This window comes from Natator depressus, chromosome 3 (assembly GCF_965152275.1).
Source record: "Natator depressus isolate rNatDep1 chromosome 3, rNatDep2.hap1, whole genome shotgun sequence".
NCBI classification, from domain to species: Eukaryota; Metazoa; Chordata; order Testudines; family Cheloniidae; genus Natator; species Natator depressus.
In genome coordinates this window covers 207,394,746-207,411,708 of record NC_134236.1, presented here as the reverse complement: position 1 = coordinate 207,411,708, position 16,963 = coordinate 207,394,746, and the positions used below count along the sequence as shown (strand labels likewise).

Here is a 16,963-nt window from a genome sequence, read left to right as displayed (position 1 = left end):
CAGTCCTCCTATCTGTAACTGTAAAAGGGGATGAATACTTGCATCCTTTCTAGTTTAAATGTATATGACGCTTTTCTCCGTGTGAGTTGCAAAGGGATTTATTAATGCCAGTTATTGGAAGAAAGAAGTGTAGAATTATTGGCTTCCAGTGGAGTGCTTATGTAGCCTAAAAGGGATATTTTTATGAGGGCAAGTAAGACACTCTGGACCAGCAAGTTTATGTCATGTCTCTCTCTTTACCCTGTGTAAGAATAATGCAACCGGGTAAAAGAGTTATTCTGTTACATCATGTAATAGATGTCTGCTTTGTGATGTTAGAGGTCTTTGGTACAAATCCCTGCAGAGAAGCGGTTTTCCGGTCCCCTATGTGTTCTCTTTTACGTTCAAAGGGAAGCTAGTGTTGAAGCTGTGTCAGGAGTTCCATCAAAGAGTGTATGTTCCATGCTAGTAATCCGTAAGAGAATTGCCAGCTCTGCCTCATCTCACTCTGTAGTTCCCAAAAGGTCTGTTAACTTCATGTTTACAATTATGGACCTTCTTTTTTGGTACCATGCACCAGATCTTGGCTATGAAAGTTGAGTGATATACATTGTATTCAGTTCTTGCCCTGTTTCTTCCATAGGTGTATATAAAAAAACACTAGGACTTGTCTACATGGGGAAATTTTCCAGCACAGCTGTACTGGTATAATTATTCTGCTACAGCTATGCCAATATAACTTCTCCAAAAGGCATGCTCTTTTGGGATTTAGAGTACCTTTTTCAGTTTAACTTGTATTGCTCTTTGGAAGTGATTTAAGCTAAAGTGAAAAAAAGGCACTCTGAAAAAGAGCATGTGCATGGGGAGTTATGCCAGCGTAGTTACAGTGGTATAATTATACTGATGTAGTTATGTCAGTAAATTTCCCTATGTAGATATGCCCTTAGAAAGCTTTTTGCAACTTTGGAAAAAGCTCATTTTAGGGTGCCCTGTCTTGGGAACCCTCTTGTTCAAATGATTTGGATTTTACCCTCCAGGTCTGCCTTGGCCCTTGACCCAACAGACAGTTTTCGGGTTGATCTGACTTTTCTTTGGAATTTTATAGAGCATACAAAATTTGCTTAAAAAATATAGCTTCTCCTCAGTTAAGTTGCAGTTGTATTTATCATTTCTCCATAACTGGTGACAGTGTGAACATAAGTGAAGGAGGGATAAAAGTCCATGGAGCCATTCACCTTCTGCCTGGCACTGTGCCTTCCAGGGCACATGTGGGCATGAAAGATGGGTGTGTGAAAGAAGCTTTAGGGGAGAGGGAACCATGAATGGAAAGGTTGGGGGAGAAGGGTATTTTGGAGGACTGTTAGAAAGGGAGAGAGAGAGCACAACTTGAAGAAATGTAGAAGGCAGTTACAAGGGATGTTGACAGACATGAAAAGGGGACAGAATGGGGGAGGAGGTAGTCATGGAAACAGGAAGTGTATTCACCATTTTAAACTTGACTGGTTTAAAACATTTGATATGTTCAACATCAATAAAATTTCCCCTCTAAAATGCCCCCAGTTGGTATTCTATCAGTTATAACCTTCCACCCTACATCCAAATGCACACACTCCACTACATATGTCCAGATGTCTGCAGAAGGTGAGCCTAGTGCATGCTCGCTGCATTGAGCCTCTCATGACCAATTAGAGCACTGTTGTGTTCCTGCAGAATTTATATAAAAATAATTTTGTTTTCTTGCCCATTAAAAACTAGGGAAATTCCCACATGCAAATTAAGGCTAATCAAGTATATTTCCCATCAATACAATCAATAAAAACAAAGAAATCACCAGCCAAGCCAACATTTTCATCCACACCAATCACAACTCTCATACAATACTACCCAAATATACACAATCCACACATTTTGTTTCAGTTCCAACATAGAGCACTCACTATGCTGATATCCAGTTCTTCAGAGTCACACTGAGATGCAAAACCTAAACTCTGACCCCAGGAAGATAGATATCTTTCCAGTAGAATAGCTGTAACGCTAAAGTCTAGATGTCATTTATACATGAGAAAATTAGGTAAATATTTATCTTTTGTGTTTGAGTGTAATTATGAGGAATTGGACATCTACATTTGGAGTGGCTCAGTTAGAATTACAAGTGAGTTTCGTATGAAGTTGCAGAGTTTGTGACTGGCAGTAAAGTTGAGAGAGTAAAGGTATATATATGTGAATGTTGGTTTTAATTGGTGATTAACATGATATATTTTTATTATTGTGCTTGTAGGAGATGGACTTGAGCAATTTTTTAGTACAAAGTTAACAAAGTTTTTTGCGGGGTCGGGAGGGTATTACATAAAGGGATGTCAGGAAAATGTTTAACAGTTGGCTTGAATCTTTCACTTTGTTATTGAAGGGAGTGCTTACTAATAAACTGGCTGTTCCTTGTCTGTAGCCTCCGTCCTGGCCATATTGGTTAGCCTTTGCCAGTCTTGCGTAGTGGCCTGTTTTCCGTTTTTAGGTCTAATTATTTCTCTGCTGGACTTTTTGGTAAATTAAGTACTTATCACCTCCATTGCCCAGTCTGTTTTATTGCTCTTGTAAGTGGTCTGTGTGATTTTAGTAACCACAACTTCTTGTCACACGAAAAGGTCCAATGTCTACAAAATATACATGTGTAAGAACTAATCTTTCCTAACAGAAAACCTCCTTTTACTCTCAATTGAAGTTTCAGATAATAGGCAAGACTGATGTTTCAACACCGAATTCTAATTTAGGAAGAAAAGGATTCAGTTTTGTTGAATGGTCATATACGGGTATTACCATAATAGCTAGGTTTCTGAAATTTTATAAGAAATTGCCTAAATTGTAGTAGTTCCGTTCATGCAGTCTGTACAGATTAAGAAAGCAAGTTTGAGTAGTAAAAGCATTACTGTGTAAGGTTTTCAATTTTGTCATCTTTTTATCTTTTCCTCTTTCGATTACACATCTCTATAAGTGATAAGTTAGATGTACAGTTTTGCAGCTTGTTAACTTGTATGTACTTGATACTTTTTCTAGTCTTAGTAATGTCCTGCAAACTATTGGTGACTGTTTCTCTTTAAGGCTTCCTCTAACTTTAAAGTTGTAAGTGGCAGCATCCTATTTTAAAGCAAAATCCTTGATTATTTGTGAATGGACTGTCTCTTTATTTCACACCACATCAGTCAAAGATATGTTTAAACAGAGGGCACAGATGTCTATTAATGAAAAAATTAATTAAAAGTTTAATAATAAAATAAAAAGGATGTGTGTGCACTGTGGTGGTTTCATGATGAAGTAATGGATGCTGGTATAGTTCACTACAAATGCTGGGAAAATGTCTGCACTCCCACAGGGAAACCGCCTTCTTTGAGTAGATACAGCCATGTATTCCACATTGGTGCGCTGGGCGTGCACGCACCTGATCCAGAGAATTTTGCCTAGCAGTGCCCATACAATGGCAGTGCTTGCGACTCATGGCCATAGCCCATCCCCTTGCTACATGAGGCAGCAACACTGCTACATCTCTCAGTTCCTTTTTACCAGTCATGGCTGAAGTTGGACCTCTGTGTGGTTTTCACCTCACAGTCCCTCTATTTTTAGTGACTTTTCTAGTTGTATATAGCTATTTAGTCCCTTAGTATAGTGTTAATTAGATTTAGTGTTAGTTAGGTGTAGTTTAAGTATTTCCCTGGTGATGCCCTCACAAAAGTTTAAACATTGTTCCTCATGTAGAGGAGCAGTCCCCAGCAACGATCCCAATACAGGATGCTGCCTGTGCCTGGGCGAAACCCACATCAAGGAGCAGTGTTCAATTTGCAGATCATTCACCAAATGGACCCAAATGCCAAGGGAGCTTCATCTGAAGCAGCACTTGTTGAACAGGCCATGCATTTGCTTTGGCACCAAGGGTCTTGTCAAATTGGAGGTTGCCCTTGAGTTCTGAGTGCTGCCGCTTCGCGTGCTGGAGTTGGTACCTCTCCGAAGAGATGGAGGAGGACTTCCCTTGTGAGTGCACAAAGGAAAAGGTTACATAAGACCAATTGAGGCCACTCCAGGTCATGTGGTGACTCCTCTTCTTTGTCCAGATGGAGTGTGGATCAGCACGGTGAATACCAGTGCATGGGATGGAGCAGGTCCTATCAACTGCTCCCTGGTATCAGTCAAGGAGGTTGGAGATCCTGTACCATTGACTCTGTTTCTGGCTCCAGGGCATCTGTTGATTCTGGTACTGATAAGGGTGATGCTGGCACCAGCTGTTTCTGCACTGGCATGCGTCAGGCAGCAACATAACCTCGTCTGCCTTTCTGTCCCAACCACACCCTTGGTCCAGGACTTTGCCAGGGCTGCGTCTTTTATAGCTCCATTGGCTGTGCAGGCCACTGAACCTGTGAGTCCGTCAGCAGTGTACCCCGATGTTTCCCTTTCATGGTCAGTAGAACTGGGGCCGGTGCCAGGCTCAGCACAAGGGACCTCTCCAGTACCAGGATCATCTTTGGCATCTCTGTGACCACTGTCAGCGATATTACTATGGTGGCATTCCCTGCCTTCCACTTTGGCACCATCAGTTACCTTGGTGCACTGCTGACTTCAGGGTCGACACTGCTTCCAGTACTGGAAACAGCAGAGGCATATTCAGTGCTGCTGATACCGTTTCCACCGTTGACACCATCTCCCTTGTCATTCTGGGCTACAGAAAAGTCAGTGTGGTTGCTCGCACTCTCAGGGCTGGCTTCACCTTTATCCTCTGCAGCCTGAGACTCTTCAGCATCCACAGCGGGATCTTCCTCCTCTCATTCTCCATTGCTTGACCAGCGTCGGAGGCCATTCTTGGAGCGTTCTGGGTAACAGGATTGGTGCTCGTCTTGTGGTTGGCATGTGGGTCCCTGGCCTGGCATCTACTAGCCATCAATGCCCTATCCATACCAGTGGTATCTGTGGAACACTCCTCAGTCGCAGAGGTCCCACTCCTCATCTCGTCAAGGGTGAGGTCATGAACCAGGTGTGTGGTGGTGACTATCAAGTCATCACAGGCCAGGCATTGGTGAGCCTTCCCCTCATGGAGCCTCCAGAGTCCTCATATCCAGGCCCATCAGTCCTGGAGTGGGATCCAGCTCTGGCACAGTTAACCGCTTCATCTTTTTCTCCAGACAATTCCGTGGAGTCTGGCTCTTTCTTCCCTTTGGTACTGGAGGATTTCAAGGTGTGCCTGAACTTTTGTGGTGCTGGGCTGTTTCCCAAAGTATGCAAGCTGAGTTCCTGTAGGAGAACACCCATGAGTTAGTGGATACCCAGCAGCCATCTGCCCCTGGGAGAGTTGCCCTTCCTGTTCACAATGCGCTCCTTGAGCCTGCTACAGTCCTCTGCAGCATGTTGGCTTCGGAACAGCCTGTAGCAAAGCACTACTTCATTTTGGTGCAGGGATTTGGGGGTTTTTACTCCCATCTGGCCCCAGATACCCTACTTGTAATCATGGTGAATGATAGAGCTAGGCAGGGCAGGTTTAAGTCCACTCCCAAGGATAAGGACTCTAAACAAATAGACCTGATGGACAGGAAGATTTACATCTCCTCTTCTTTGTGGATGTGGATTGCTAACCGGCAGATATTACTGTCCAAGTAAAACTTTGTGAACTGAACAACTATGTCTGAGTTTGCAGACCAGCTGCCCAAAGCCTTGAGAGAAGAATTTCGGGCATTTGTTACCAAAGGCTGATTGGTGGCTAAGACTTCATTGCAGTCCGCACTGGACGTTGTGCATACTTTACGCAGAGGGATGGCTTCGGCTGTGACCATGAGAAGGGCTTCCTAGCTGCAGAATTTGGATAGTGCACCCAATGCGCAGCAGCACATAGAGGATTTGCCCTTCAGTGGCCAAACACTCTTTTTGGATGAGACTCTGCACTCCTTCAAGGACTCAAAGGCTACCCTATGTTCCTTGGAGGCATACGCGCCAGTGGTGCAGAGGTGATCAACAGCAGCGGCACTATCGTCCACAGTGCACATCTAGGCAGCCTTTCCCTCCCACAAGACAGCAGGACTACCCCAGAAAAGGGCATACATCCTATAGGAGGAGGCAGTCAGATTCAGGGTTTTGCCAGCTCACATGCCCTTCCCTGGCACCCCCAAGAGATCATTTTGACTCATTAGTCCAGAGCAGTGTTCCAGTCATCGCTCCTGTTCTCCCCATTCCCTCTGTTTGGGGACAAGCTGGCTCACTTTCACAATGGCTGGGGCTTTATCACCACCGACATCTGGGTCCTAAGCACCATCAGATCGGGCTATGCCATCCATCTTTCCCCTCCACCGTCCCTCTTCAGGGACCCCTCTTATGAGAAGCTGCTCCTTGAGCAGGTTCTCTCTCTACTGGCTTTGGAGTGGTGGAGGAGGAGGAGGTTCCGCCAGAACACCAGGGTCATGGATTCTATTTCTATACTTTCTGGTGCCCAAATCCAAAGAAGGGGTAAGACCCATTCTTGATCTTTGTGGCCTCAACAAAGGTGGGTCGGGCCAAGCTCATTCTCTTTGTACTTGCATGGCCCAACGCAGTGCTGGTTCTCGAATCTTCTCGTGTTGTCAGTTCAGCCTCTTGTGCTGCTTCCTCTCCATCCCAACCTAATCACTTAGAATCACGGCTGCACCTTGTGTCCCACGCTTAGTCCCGTGCATCTCACAGTGTGGCTGCTTCATGGCTAAATGAAAAGGAAGTGTGGTGTTCTGCAGCTGTTCAACAGGTCCTATTCAACAGTACAAAGTCCTCTATTAGAATGGCCTGTTCAGCAAAATGAAAGTGATTTTGGTGTGGTCATTGGCCCGTGGAATTCAGCTGACACTGGCTTGTATCCTGGATATCTTGGAATACTTGCTGCATCTTAAATTATCAGGACTTGCGCTTAGGTCATTGAGAGTGCAGTTGGCAGTGCTACCAGCATTTCATCCCCCCATTCAGGGAAGATCTGTCTTCTCCAGTACCATGATAGCAAGATTTTTTAAAGGGCTTCTTCATCTCCATCCTCTGGTCTGAGACCTGGTTCCTTTGTGGGACCTTAACACAGTCCTAGCGGCTTTAGTGGGACCTCTATTGAGCCACTGGTGGTGCAGTCATGAAAAAGGCAAATGTAATCCTAGGATGTATCAGGCAAGGTATTTCCAGTATTACAGTATTTCCAGAGATAGACAAGTATTAATGACACTGGGCAAGGCACTGATAAAACCTCATCTGCGACAGTGTATGATTCTGGTCACCCATGTTCAAGAAAGATTAATTTAAAATGGAACAGATGCAGAGAAGGCCTATTAGGATGATTGGGGAATGGAGACCTTGTCTTGTGAGAGGAGAGTAAAAGAAGTTGGCTTGTTTTTAGCTTAGCAAAACTGGTTGAGAGGAAATCTGATTGTTGTCTATAAATACCCTGTAGGGTAGACATCCGGGAGAGAGAAGAGCTATTTAAGCTAAAGGATAAGGTTTGTACAAGAACAAATGGGCATAAAATGGCCATGAATAAATTTAGACTGGAAGTTAAAAGGTTTCTAATCAGAGGAGTGAGGTTCTGAAACAGCCTTCCAATAGAAGGAGTGGGGGATAAACCTATCTAGTTCTAAGATGGAGCTTGATAAATTTATGAATGGCTTTATATGATGATGATGCCAGCAGGGGACTGGACTGGATCCATAAGATCCATTCCAGTTCTAAGTCCTATCTTCCTGTTTTCTTGGGATGAGTTTTCTGAAGACCCGTGATGGGCCCCTCAGGAAGGGACAACCTCCTTTTTGTCAGTTCAAGAACTTTATGCACAGCTCTAGGAAAGCACCTTTTAAAATCGCCTCTTTGTTCGTTCTGAAACCACTTCTTTGGTTTCCTTTTCTTGGCTAGAGGCATAGATATTATTTTGGTTTTCCTACTGGGTTCCATTTGATCAAAACCTTGTCTTTACAGGCTACCATCATTTTTGACTTGCAATGAAACAAGACTTTCTGAAGCAGAGTTATGATTTTTTCTTCAGAAAGCCTGAAAATTTAATTTTCTATAAAATGCATTTTAATATTTATAACCAAGAATAGTGTTGAATTCATTCTCTTTGCATTTGAAATGTAACTAGATAGGGAAATCAGATTTCCCTATCGTGTTAAGGACTGTTTTCAGAGTAGCAGCCGTGTTAGTTTGTATTCGCAAAAAGAAAAGGAGTACTTGTGGCACCTTAGTCTCTAAGGTGCCACAAGTACTCCTTTTCTTGTTAAGGACTGTGTTTTTCTTGTTTTTTAAGAGCTATCAAGACCTATTGTAGCTAGCTGCTTACACCTGTGGTTTCTGGCAGAGTGGACAAGTACAGATCTCAAATTTTGTGTGATCTTGCATTTGAAAAATTAAGAAGTATTATCACACAATTGAACAATTTAAATTTAGTGGTAATTTTGTCTCCCCAGATCAACACAGATTGCATTCCAGGGATGGTAAGAAGCAGGCTTAAAAGTTTTATTTAGCTTATGCTGAGGGCTTCAGAAAGTCTAAAGATGTTCATCAGTTTTCGTAAGGGAGAAGCATCTAAAAACCATCCTTTGACTGATGGTTTAAAGACTACAGTCTATTATCCAACAGACAGCTTGAGCAGTTTTTTCTCGTTGAATGGTATTCTGCTAGGGAGATACCCACGCCCTTAAACTAATTGAAATAACGAGTAAAAAATACTTACTATTTTTCAGCTTAATTTTATAGAAATAATTTTAGTACAAACAACTTTGTGTTTTACATTTTCTGTCAAGTATTGTGGTGAGTAGAATATAGAAATATCAATTATTGTTTCCAAACCTTGAGGGGCCAGTCCAGACTAGTTGAGGAGATGGGGGAAAGTGAACAACATTGGGGGTAGAAAGAAAAGGAGTACTTGTGGCATCTTAGAGACTAACAAATTTATTTGAGCATAAGCTTTCGTGAGCTACAGGTCACTTCAGATGCATATAGTGGAAAATACAGTGGGGAGATTTTATATACACAGAGAACATGAAACAATGGGTGTTACCATACACACTGTAACAAGAGTGATCAGGTAAGGTGAGCTATTACCAGCAGGAGAGAAACTTGCAGGACCCCAAATCTTATCTTTACAAATGCAAATGTATTACAGCAGTTGGAGGTGAAGAAGTGCCCCTTAATGAACCATGCTGCAGGAGTAGGTCAAATGCAGGCTTTGAATAGTAACCTCCAGGCCAAAACTTCTGTGTTCTGTTCCCAGTGCATTCAGTTCAGCTACAAGAGTTGGTTTTGGTTTTATGGAGTCCTCAATTAATGCCCCTATCCAAGTAGCATATAGTCCTGCTTAATGGAAACCGAGAAGGCTTGCCACAAAACAAGAGAACATAAAATAACAAAAACTAGAAAATAAATGCAGATGAAGAGAAAACCAAAGGACAAAGGCAGAAAAGAAAATGAACAGAAAATATGACAAACTGTGCCAGGGCAGGAGCATGGGCACTGTGTGTGTGTGTGTGTATAAAATATCCCATCTCAAAGTAATTTTGCCTCAAAAGATTGGAGAACCAACAACAATTGATAGATACAGAAGATGTCTCAATTGGTCACTAATCCTGTACTGAGGTAGCGCCAGTATTGAACTATGAACTGAAGTCTTCTCAACCTACTCCACCAAATGGTTGTAGGATTTCCACTGGGTTGTGGATGCCATAGCCCAATTTTAGTATTTTGATATGAGATGATTTAACATACCTAGGAGGAGTGGATTGTAGTAATTTTTAAAGTGTCTAGTTAATTCCAAATGTGATGTTTTGAAATAGTAGATGTATTTTGAACTTGATATTGATAAGCACTGTCTTGAGACGGGTTTATTTGGCGATATTTCCAAATTCTAACACTTTGGAATTAGGGCTTGTGTATGGAGTGGAGACTATTTTTAGAACTATGGATGAGTCTGATATCTCTGTATATTTCAGAACCTCAATAGATTGAATTGCCTTTATTTTATATGGTTGTTACATCTATTTTATGAAAAATAATCATTCTTTTAAATTTTCTCTTCCACAATTCCACATTTATAATATTTTGTTTTCTTATGTGGACTCTTTTCCAATTTTTATGTCCTTTGTAAGATCAGGTCACTAACATTAAATCCAGTATTCAAAATGAGGATTTAGCCTTGTTTTAAATAGCATATATTCCATATTGTTTGCTATCCCCTTCTTACTACGTCATAATGCCTTATTTGATTTTGACCTTTGCTGCATATTAAGAGGATGTCCTACTGAGCTGTCCATGATAATACCTAGATCTTTTCATTAAAATGTGGGGTGATATTTTCAAAAGATGCCCAACTTTCAGTGTCTAATTCCCTTAAGTACTGCCCATCAGTGAGAGCAGTTAAATTTAAATGGGTCTCTTTAGTATGGATTATTTTAATTTGTCTAGATTAAATTTGATCTATTTTCATATTGCCCAATTTTCTAATTTTGTTCTTTTGGAGTTCCTCACAAGCCTTCCTGCTTCTCCGTTCACTTCTGTTTCCTCCCTCTGCTGAGAAAAACAAGATCTTGCTCATCTTTCTATCAAGATTTTGGTCTCATTGCCTCTTCTATAGTGGTGGAACATACTCCTCTATGTCACTACAGTTAGGCTAGCAGGCCTGCTGCCTTGTGCAGAATTACTCTGGGCTCTTACACAATTTGTACCTGTCCTTGGTTTTCCATGCAGTGCTGCTCCACCTTCTGGCTCCTAACTCAAGAGACATTGGGAATGGATGGCATCTGGCAGGTCCTCTCAGGAGTAGAGGCTGCGAGGAGGGCGGAGTTTGGATGTGTGTTTGCAGTAGGGCATAAAGGAGAGGCAAGGAAGGTTGTGGTTTTCTCTCTGAGATTCCCGTTCACAGAGTAGTCAGCAACTGGCATCAGACTGGGTTGATAATATAGTGTGAGAGTAGGCTCAAGGTGGATGTTTCCAGCAGAAATGACAGGGCCAGTTGCTCTACCTGTCAGTGACTAAAACCACCTTTTCCTGCTATAATACTCCCAAGTGGGCCCTAGACAGAGATGAAGAACTGACCTGTCCTTAAAGTGCTTAATACCTTGGGATTAGATGATGTCCAGAGAATTAATTCTTTTGTTCTGAAGTCCAAACAAATTATCTCTTCCCTTTCTATTTGTTTCCTTCTACTGTTTTACTGAGACTCCTCAAATAATGCTGGCATTAGAAAGGCATGACTTTCATTTCCAAATTCTTATTAATTTAATAGCTTGATAATGTCGTGATCGTTGAGCTCCATCCAGAATTCACCTGCAAACTGAAAAATCTTAAGAAATCACAAAAATTATGTTATTTAAAAAGGGTGCATTTTATTATATATTCAGACAATAATGGATACATTGCACATTATTTGTTTTATGGTGTAGTATACACTTTTACAACTTAAATAGTAAAACAATATGGTTAATTAGAAAAATTGAATTGTGAATCCTTTTTATGTGCAATGTGACTAAATTAATGTTGGTGTTGAAAACTTAATTTTTGCATTTCCTTACATTTTATTATTTTTAATTGCAATTTTGAAGTTGTAGTAAAATCTACTTCTGCTTTGTTTATTTCCAGTTAGACTTGAGTCAACAGTGCAGCTGCACTTCTGTTTAAGTTGGGATGTATCTTTGTAATGAAAATGTGATAGTGAAACTTTTTTTCAAATTTGCAGAACAGTGGAGAATACAAAAATATTGTGGAGATCCTAAAATTGTTAGATCTCCAGTTTTTAACACTGTTTTCTTCCGAAAAAGCCGACGGGTGCGGAGGAGCACACGATTCGGACAGAGACATCCCTTAGGGGAGGATCTATTAATGAGGATTCTCTATATCCTTGTAAGGAGGAGAGGATGGAAGATGATAAAGTACAGGTAGGCTCTGTCGAGAAACAATCAAATAAAAGAATCCCATTCAATTACATCACATAGTGGCAGACAGCTAAAAAGTGACAAATTTTATAAGTGCTTATATACAAATGCTAGAAATCTAAATACTAAGATGGGTAAACTTGAATGCGTGGTATTAAATGAGGATATTAATAGGCATCACAGAAACTTGGTGGAATGATAATCAGTGGGACTTGGTAATACCAGGGTATAAAATATATAGGAATGACAGACTAGGTTGGGCTGGTGGGGGAGTGGCATTATATATGAAAGAAAGCATAGACTAAAATATAGTAAAAATCTTAAATGAACCAAACTGTACAATAGAATCCCTGCTTAAAATTCCATGCTTGAATAATAAGAATATAGCAGTAGGGATATACTACCGACTACCTGACCAGGATGGTGACTGGGAAATGCTCAGGGAGATTAGAAATGCTATAAAAATAGAAAACTCAATAATAATGGAGGATTTTAGCTATCACCACCATGACTGGGTACATGTCACCTGAGGACGGGATGCAGAGAGTTTCTTGACACCGTAAATGAGTACTTCTTGGAACAGCTAGTCCTGGAACCCACAAGAGGAGAGGCAGTTCTTGATTTAGTCCTCAGTGGAGCACATGATCTTATCCAAAAGGTGAATATAGCTGAACTGCTTGGTAATAGCAACCATAATATAATAAAATTTAACATCCTGGGGGTGGGGGGGACACACCAAAGAAGCCCACCACAGTAGCATTCAACTTCAAAAAGGGGAACTACACAAAAATGGGGCCATTAGTTAAACAGAAATTAAAAGGTACAGTCCCAAAAGTGAAATGCCTGCAAGCTGCATGGAAACTTTTTAAAAGCACCATAATAGAGGCTCAAATTAAATGAATGCCCCAAATTAAAAAACACAGTAAGAGGACCAAAAATGTGCCATCGTGGCTAAACAACAAAGTAAAAGAAGCAGTTAGAGGCAAAAAGGCATCCTTCAAAAATTTGAAGTTAAATCCTACTGAGGAAAATAGAAAGGAGCATAAACTTTGGCAAGTCAAGTGTAAATGTATAATTAGGCAGGCCAAAAAAGAATATGAAGAGCAACTAGCCAAAGGCTCAAACTAACAGCAACAAATTTTTTTAAGTGCATCAGAAGCAGGAAGCCTGCTAAATAATCACTGGGGCCACTGAACAGTCGAGGTGGTAAAGGAGCACTCAAGGAAAATACCACTGTTGCGGGGAAGCTGAATTAATTCTTTGCATCAGTCTTCACTGCAGAGGATGTGAGGGAGATTCACACAGCTGAGCCATTCTTTTTAGGTGACAAATCTGAGGAGCTGTCCCAGATTGAGGTGTCATTAAAGGAGGTTTTAGAACAAATTGATAAAGTGATAAGTTGCCAGGATCAGATGGGATTCACCCAAGAGTTCTGAAGGATCTCAAGTGGGAAATTGCAGAACTACTAACTGTGGTATGTAACCTATCATTTAAATCAGCTTCTGTACCGGATGACTGGAGGGTAGCTAATGTGATGCCAGTTTTTTAAAAAAGGCTCCAGAGGCAATCCTGGCAATTACAGGCCGCTAAACCTAACTTCAGTAACAAGCAGATTGGTTGAAACTGTAGTAAAGAACAGAATTATCAGACACATAGATGAACATGATTTGTTGAGGAAGAGTCAGTGTGGCTTTTGTAAAGGGAAATCATGCTTCACCAATCAATGAGAATTCTTTGAGGGGATCAACCAACATGGAGACCCAGGTAATCCAGTGTACATGGACTTTTGGAAAGCCTTTTGCAAGGTCCCTCACGAAAGGCTCTTAAGCAAAGTCATGGGATAAGAGGGAAGGTCCTCTCACAGACCAGTAACTAGTTAAAAGATAGTAAACAAAGCGTAGGAACAAATGGTCTGCTTTCAGAATGGACTGACGTAAACAGTGGTGTCCCCAGGGGTCTGTGATGCGACCAGTACTGTTCAGCATATTCATAAATGATCTGGAAAAAGAGGTAAACAGGTAGCAAAATTTGCGGACAATACAAAATTACTCAAGATAGTTAAGTCCAAAGCAAACTGCGAAGACTTACAAAGGAATCTCACTAAACTGGCTGACTGGCAACAAAATGGCAAATGAAATTCAGTGTTGATAAATGCAAACTAATGCACATTGGAAACCGTAATCCCAACTGTACATACAAAACGATGGGGTCTAAATTAGCTGTTACCACTCAAGAAAGAGATCTTGGAGTCATTATGGATAGTTCTCTGAAAATATATGCTCAGTGTGCAGCGGCAGTCAAAAAAGCTAACAAAGTTAGGAACCATCAGGAAAGGAATAGATAATAAGACAGAAAATGCTTTATATAAATTCAGTGTACTCCCACATCTTGACTACTGCCTGCAGATCTGATCGCCCCATCTCAGGAAAGATTTATTAGAATTGGAAAAGGTACAGAGACGGGCAACTAAAATGATTAGGGGTATGAAACAGTTTTTGTATGAGGAGAGATTAGAAAGACCTGGGCTGCTCATCTTGGAAAAGAGACGACTAAGAGGGGATGTGATAGAGGTCTATAAAATATTGACTGGTGTGGAGAAAGTGAATAAGGAAATGTTATTTACTCCTTCACATAACACAAGAACTAGGGGTCACTCAAATTAATAGGCAGCAGGTTTAAAATAAACAAAAGGAAGTACATCTTCAGACAGTGCACAGTTAACCTGTGGAACTAGTTGTCGGGATGTTGTGAAGGCCAAAACTATAACAGGGTTCAAAAACGAACTAGAAAAGTTCTTGGAGGATAGGTCTATCAATGGTTATTAGCCAGAATGGTCAGGGATGCAATACCACGCTCTGAATGTCCCTAGCCTTTGATTGCCGGAAGCTGGGAGTGTATGATAGGGGATGGATCACTAGGGGTATGTCTACACTACGAAATTAGGTCAAATTTATAGAGGTCGATTTTTTAGAAAGCGATTTTATACAGTCGATTGTGTGTGTCCCCACTTAAGACTATTAAGTTGGTGGAGTACATCCACAGTACCGAGGCTAATGTCGACTTCCGGAGCGTTGCACTGTTGGTAGCTATCCTACAGTTCCCGCAGTCTCTGCCGCCCATTGGAATTCTGAGTTGAGATCCCAATGCCTGATGGGGCAAAAAACATAGTTGCTGGGTGGTTCTGGGTACGTCGTCAGGCCCCCGCCCGCCCCTTCCACCCCCATGAAAGCAACAGCAGACAATCATTTCATGCCTTTTTTGCTGGGTTACCCGTGCAGACGCCATACCACGGCAAGCATGGAGCCCGATCAGCTCACTGTCACCATATGTCTCCTGGGTGCTGGCAGACGTGGGACTGCATTGCTACACAGCAGCAGCTCATTGCCTTGTGGTAGCAGACGGTGCAGTACAACTGGTATCCATCCTCGTCATCTCCTGGGTGCTCTTGGCCGGCCTCGGTGAGGTCGGTCGAGGTGCCTGGGCAGACATGGGTGCTCCTGGCAGACCTCGGTGAGGTCTGTCAGGGGCGCCTGGACATAAATGGGAGTGACTCAGGTCATTCTCTTCTTTAAGTTTTGTCTAATGGAGATTCAGTCCTGCCTGGAATATTGGCAGAAGGATAGCTCAGTGATTTGAGCATTGGCCTGCTAAACCCAGGGTTGTGAGTTCAATCCGTGAGGGGGCCATTCTGCCTCAGGCTGCTCTCCCAGCCAGCAGCACGATGACCGTTAGCAGTCGTACTGCACCATCTGCTGCCAGCCTACCCCTTGCTTCCCCCTCCCTCCGTGAAAGCAACGGCCAACAATCGTTGCGTGCCTTTTTCCGTGCAGGCGCCATATTGCTGTCAGCGTTGTCATCCACCCGCCACTTCCACTGCCACTCTGCTCTCGCCATACCACAGCAAGCATGGAGCCCACTCAGATCACCACGGCAGTTGTGACCACTCTAAAAATCATGCTCATTATCCAGCAGTATATGCAGAACCAGAACCTGCAAAAGCAGGCGAGTAGGCGACGGCAGCGTGGTGAGGAGAGTGATGAGGACATGGACGCAGACTTCTCTCAAAGTACAGGCCCCGGCAATTTGGCCATCCTGGTGGCAATGGGGCAGGCTCATGCCGTGGAACGCCGATTCTGGGCCTGGGAAACAAGCACAGACTGGTGGGACCGCATAGTGTTGCCGGTCTGGGACGATTTCCAATGGTTGCGAAACTTTTGCATGCGTAAGGGCACTTTCATGGAACTTTGTAACTTGCTTTCCCCTGCCCTGAAGCACCAGAATACCAAGATGAGAGCAGTCCTCACAATTCACAAGCGAGTGGCTATAGCCCTCTGGAAGCTTGCAACACCAGACAGCTACCGGTCAGTCAGGAATCAATTTGGAGTGGGCAAATCTACTGAGGGGGCTGCTGTGATCCAAGAAGCCAACATGATCACTGACCTGCTGCTATCAAGGGTCGTGACTCTGGGAAATGTGCAGGTCATAGTGGATGGCTTTGCTGCAATGGGATTCCCTAACTGTGGTGGGGCGATAGACAGAACGCATATTGCTATCTTGGGACCGGACCACCAAGGCAGCCAGTACATAAACCAAAAGGGAAGGGTACTTTTCAATGGTGCTGTAAGCAGTGGTGGATCACAAGGGACGTTTCACCAATGTTTCAGTGTGGGATGGCCAGGAAAGATACATGACGCTCGCATCTTTAGGAACTCTGGTCTGTGGGAACGGCTGCAGCAAGGGACTTACTTTCCGGACCAGAAAATAACTGATGGGGATGTTGAAATGCCTATAGTTATCCTTGGGGACCCAGTCTACCCCTTAATGCCATGGCTCATGAAGCTATACGCAGGCATCCTGGACAGTAGTCAGGAGCTGTTCAGCTACAGGTTGAGCAAGTGCAGAATGGTGGTAGAATATGCATTTGGATGTTTAAAAGCGCGCTGGCGCAGATTACTGACTCGGTTAGACCTCAGTGAAACCAATATTCTCCTCGTTATTACTGCTGGCTGTGTGTTCCACAATATCTGTGAGAGTAAGGGGGAGAAGTTTATGGCAGGGTGGGAGGTTGAGGCAAATCACCTGGCCACTGA

At 42.6% G+C, this 16,963-nt stretch overlaps 1 protein-coding gene across 7 annotated transcripts in view; it reads left to right on the top strand.

The window, feature by feature from the left end:
• ZC3H6 (zinc finger CCCH-type containing 6) overlaps positions 1 to 16,963 on the top strand; it is a 73,867-nt gene that overhangs the window by 6,225 nt on the left and 50,679 nt on the right. For 2 of the 7 annotated variants that reach the window (XM_074949817.1, XM_074949815.1), the window contains exon 2: positions 11,678 to 11,876. The exons of 4 other annotated variants lie outside the window; for them this stretch is intronic. In XM_074949817.1, coding sequence (XP_074805918.1) covers positions 11,678 to 11,876 — 199 coding nt within the window. The remainder of the gene's footprint in view (positions 1 to 11,677; positions 11,877 to 16,963) is intronic. One more of the 7 variants, XM_074949822.1, reaches the window with a different exon arrangement.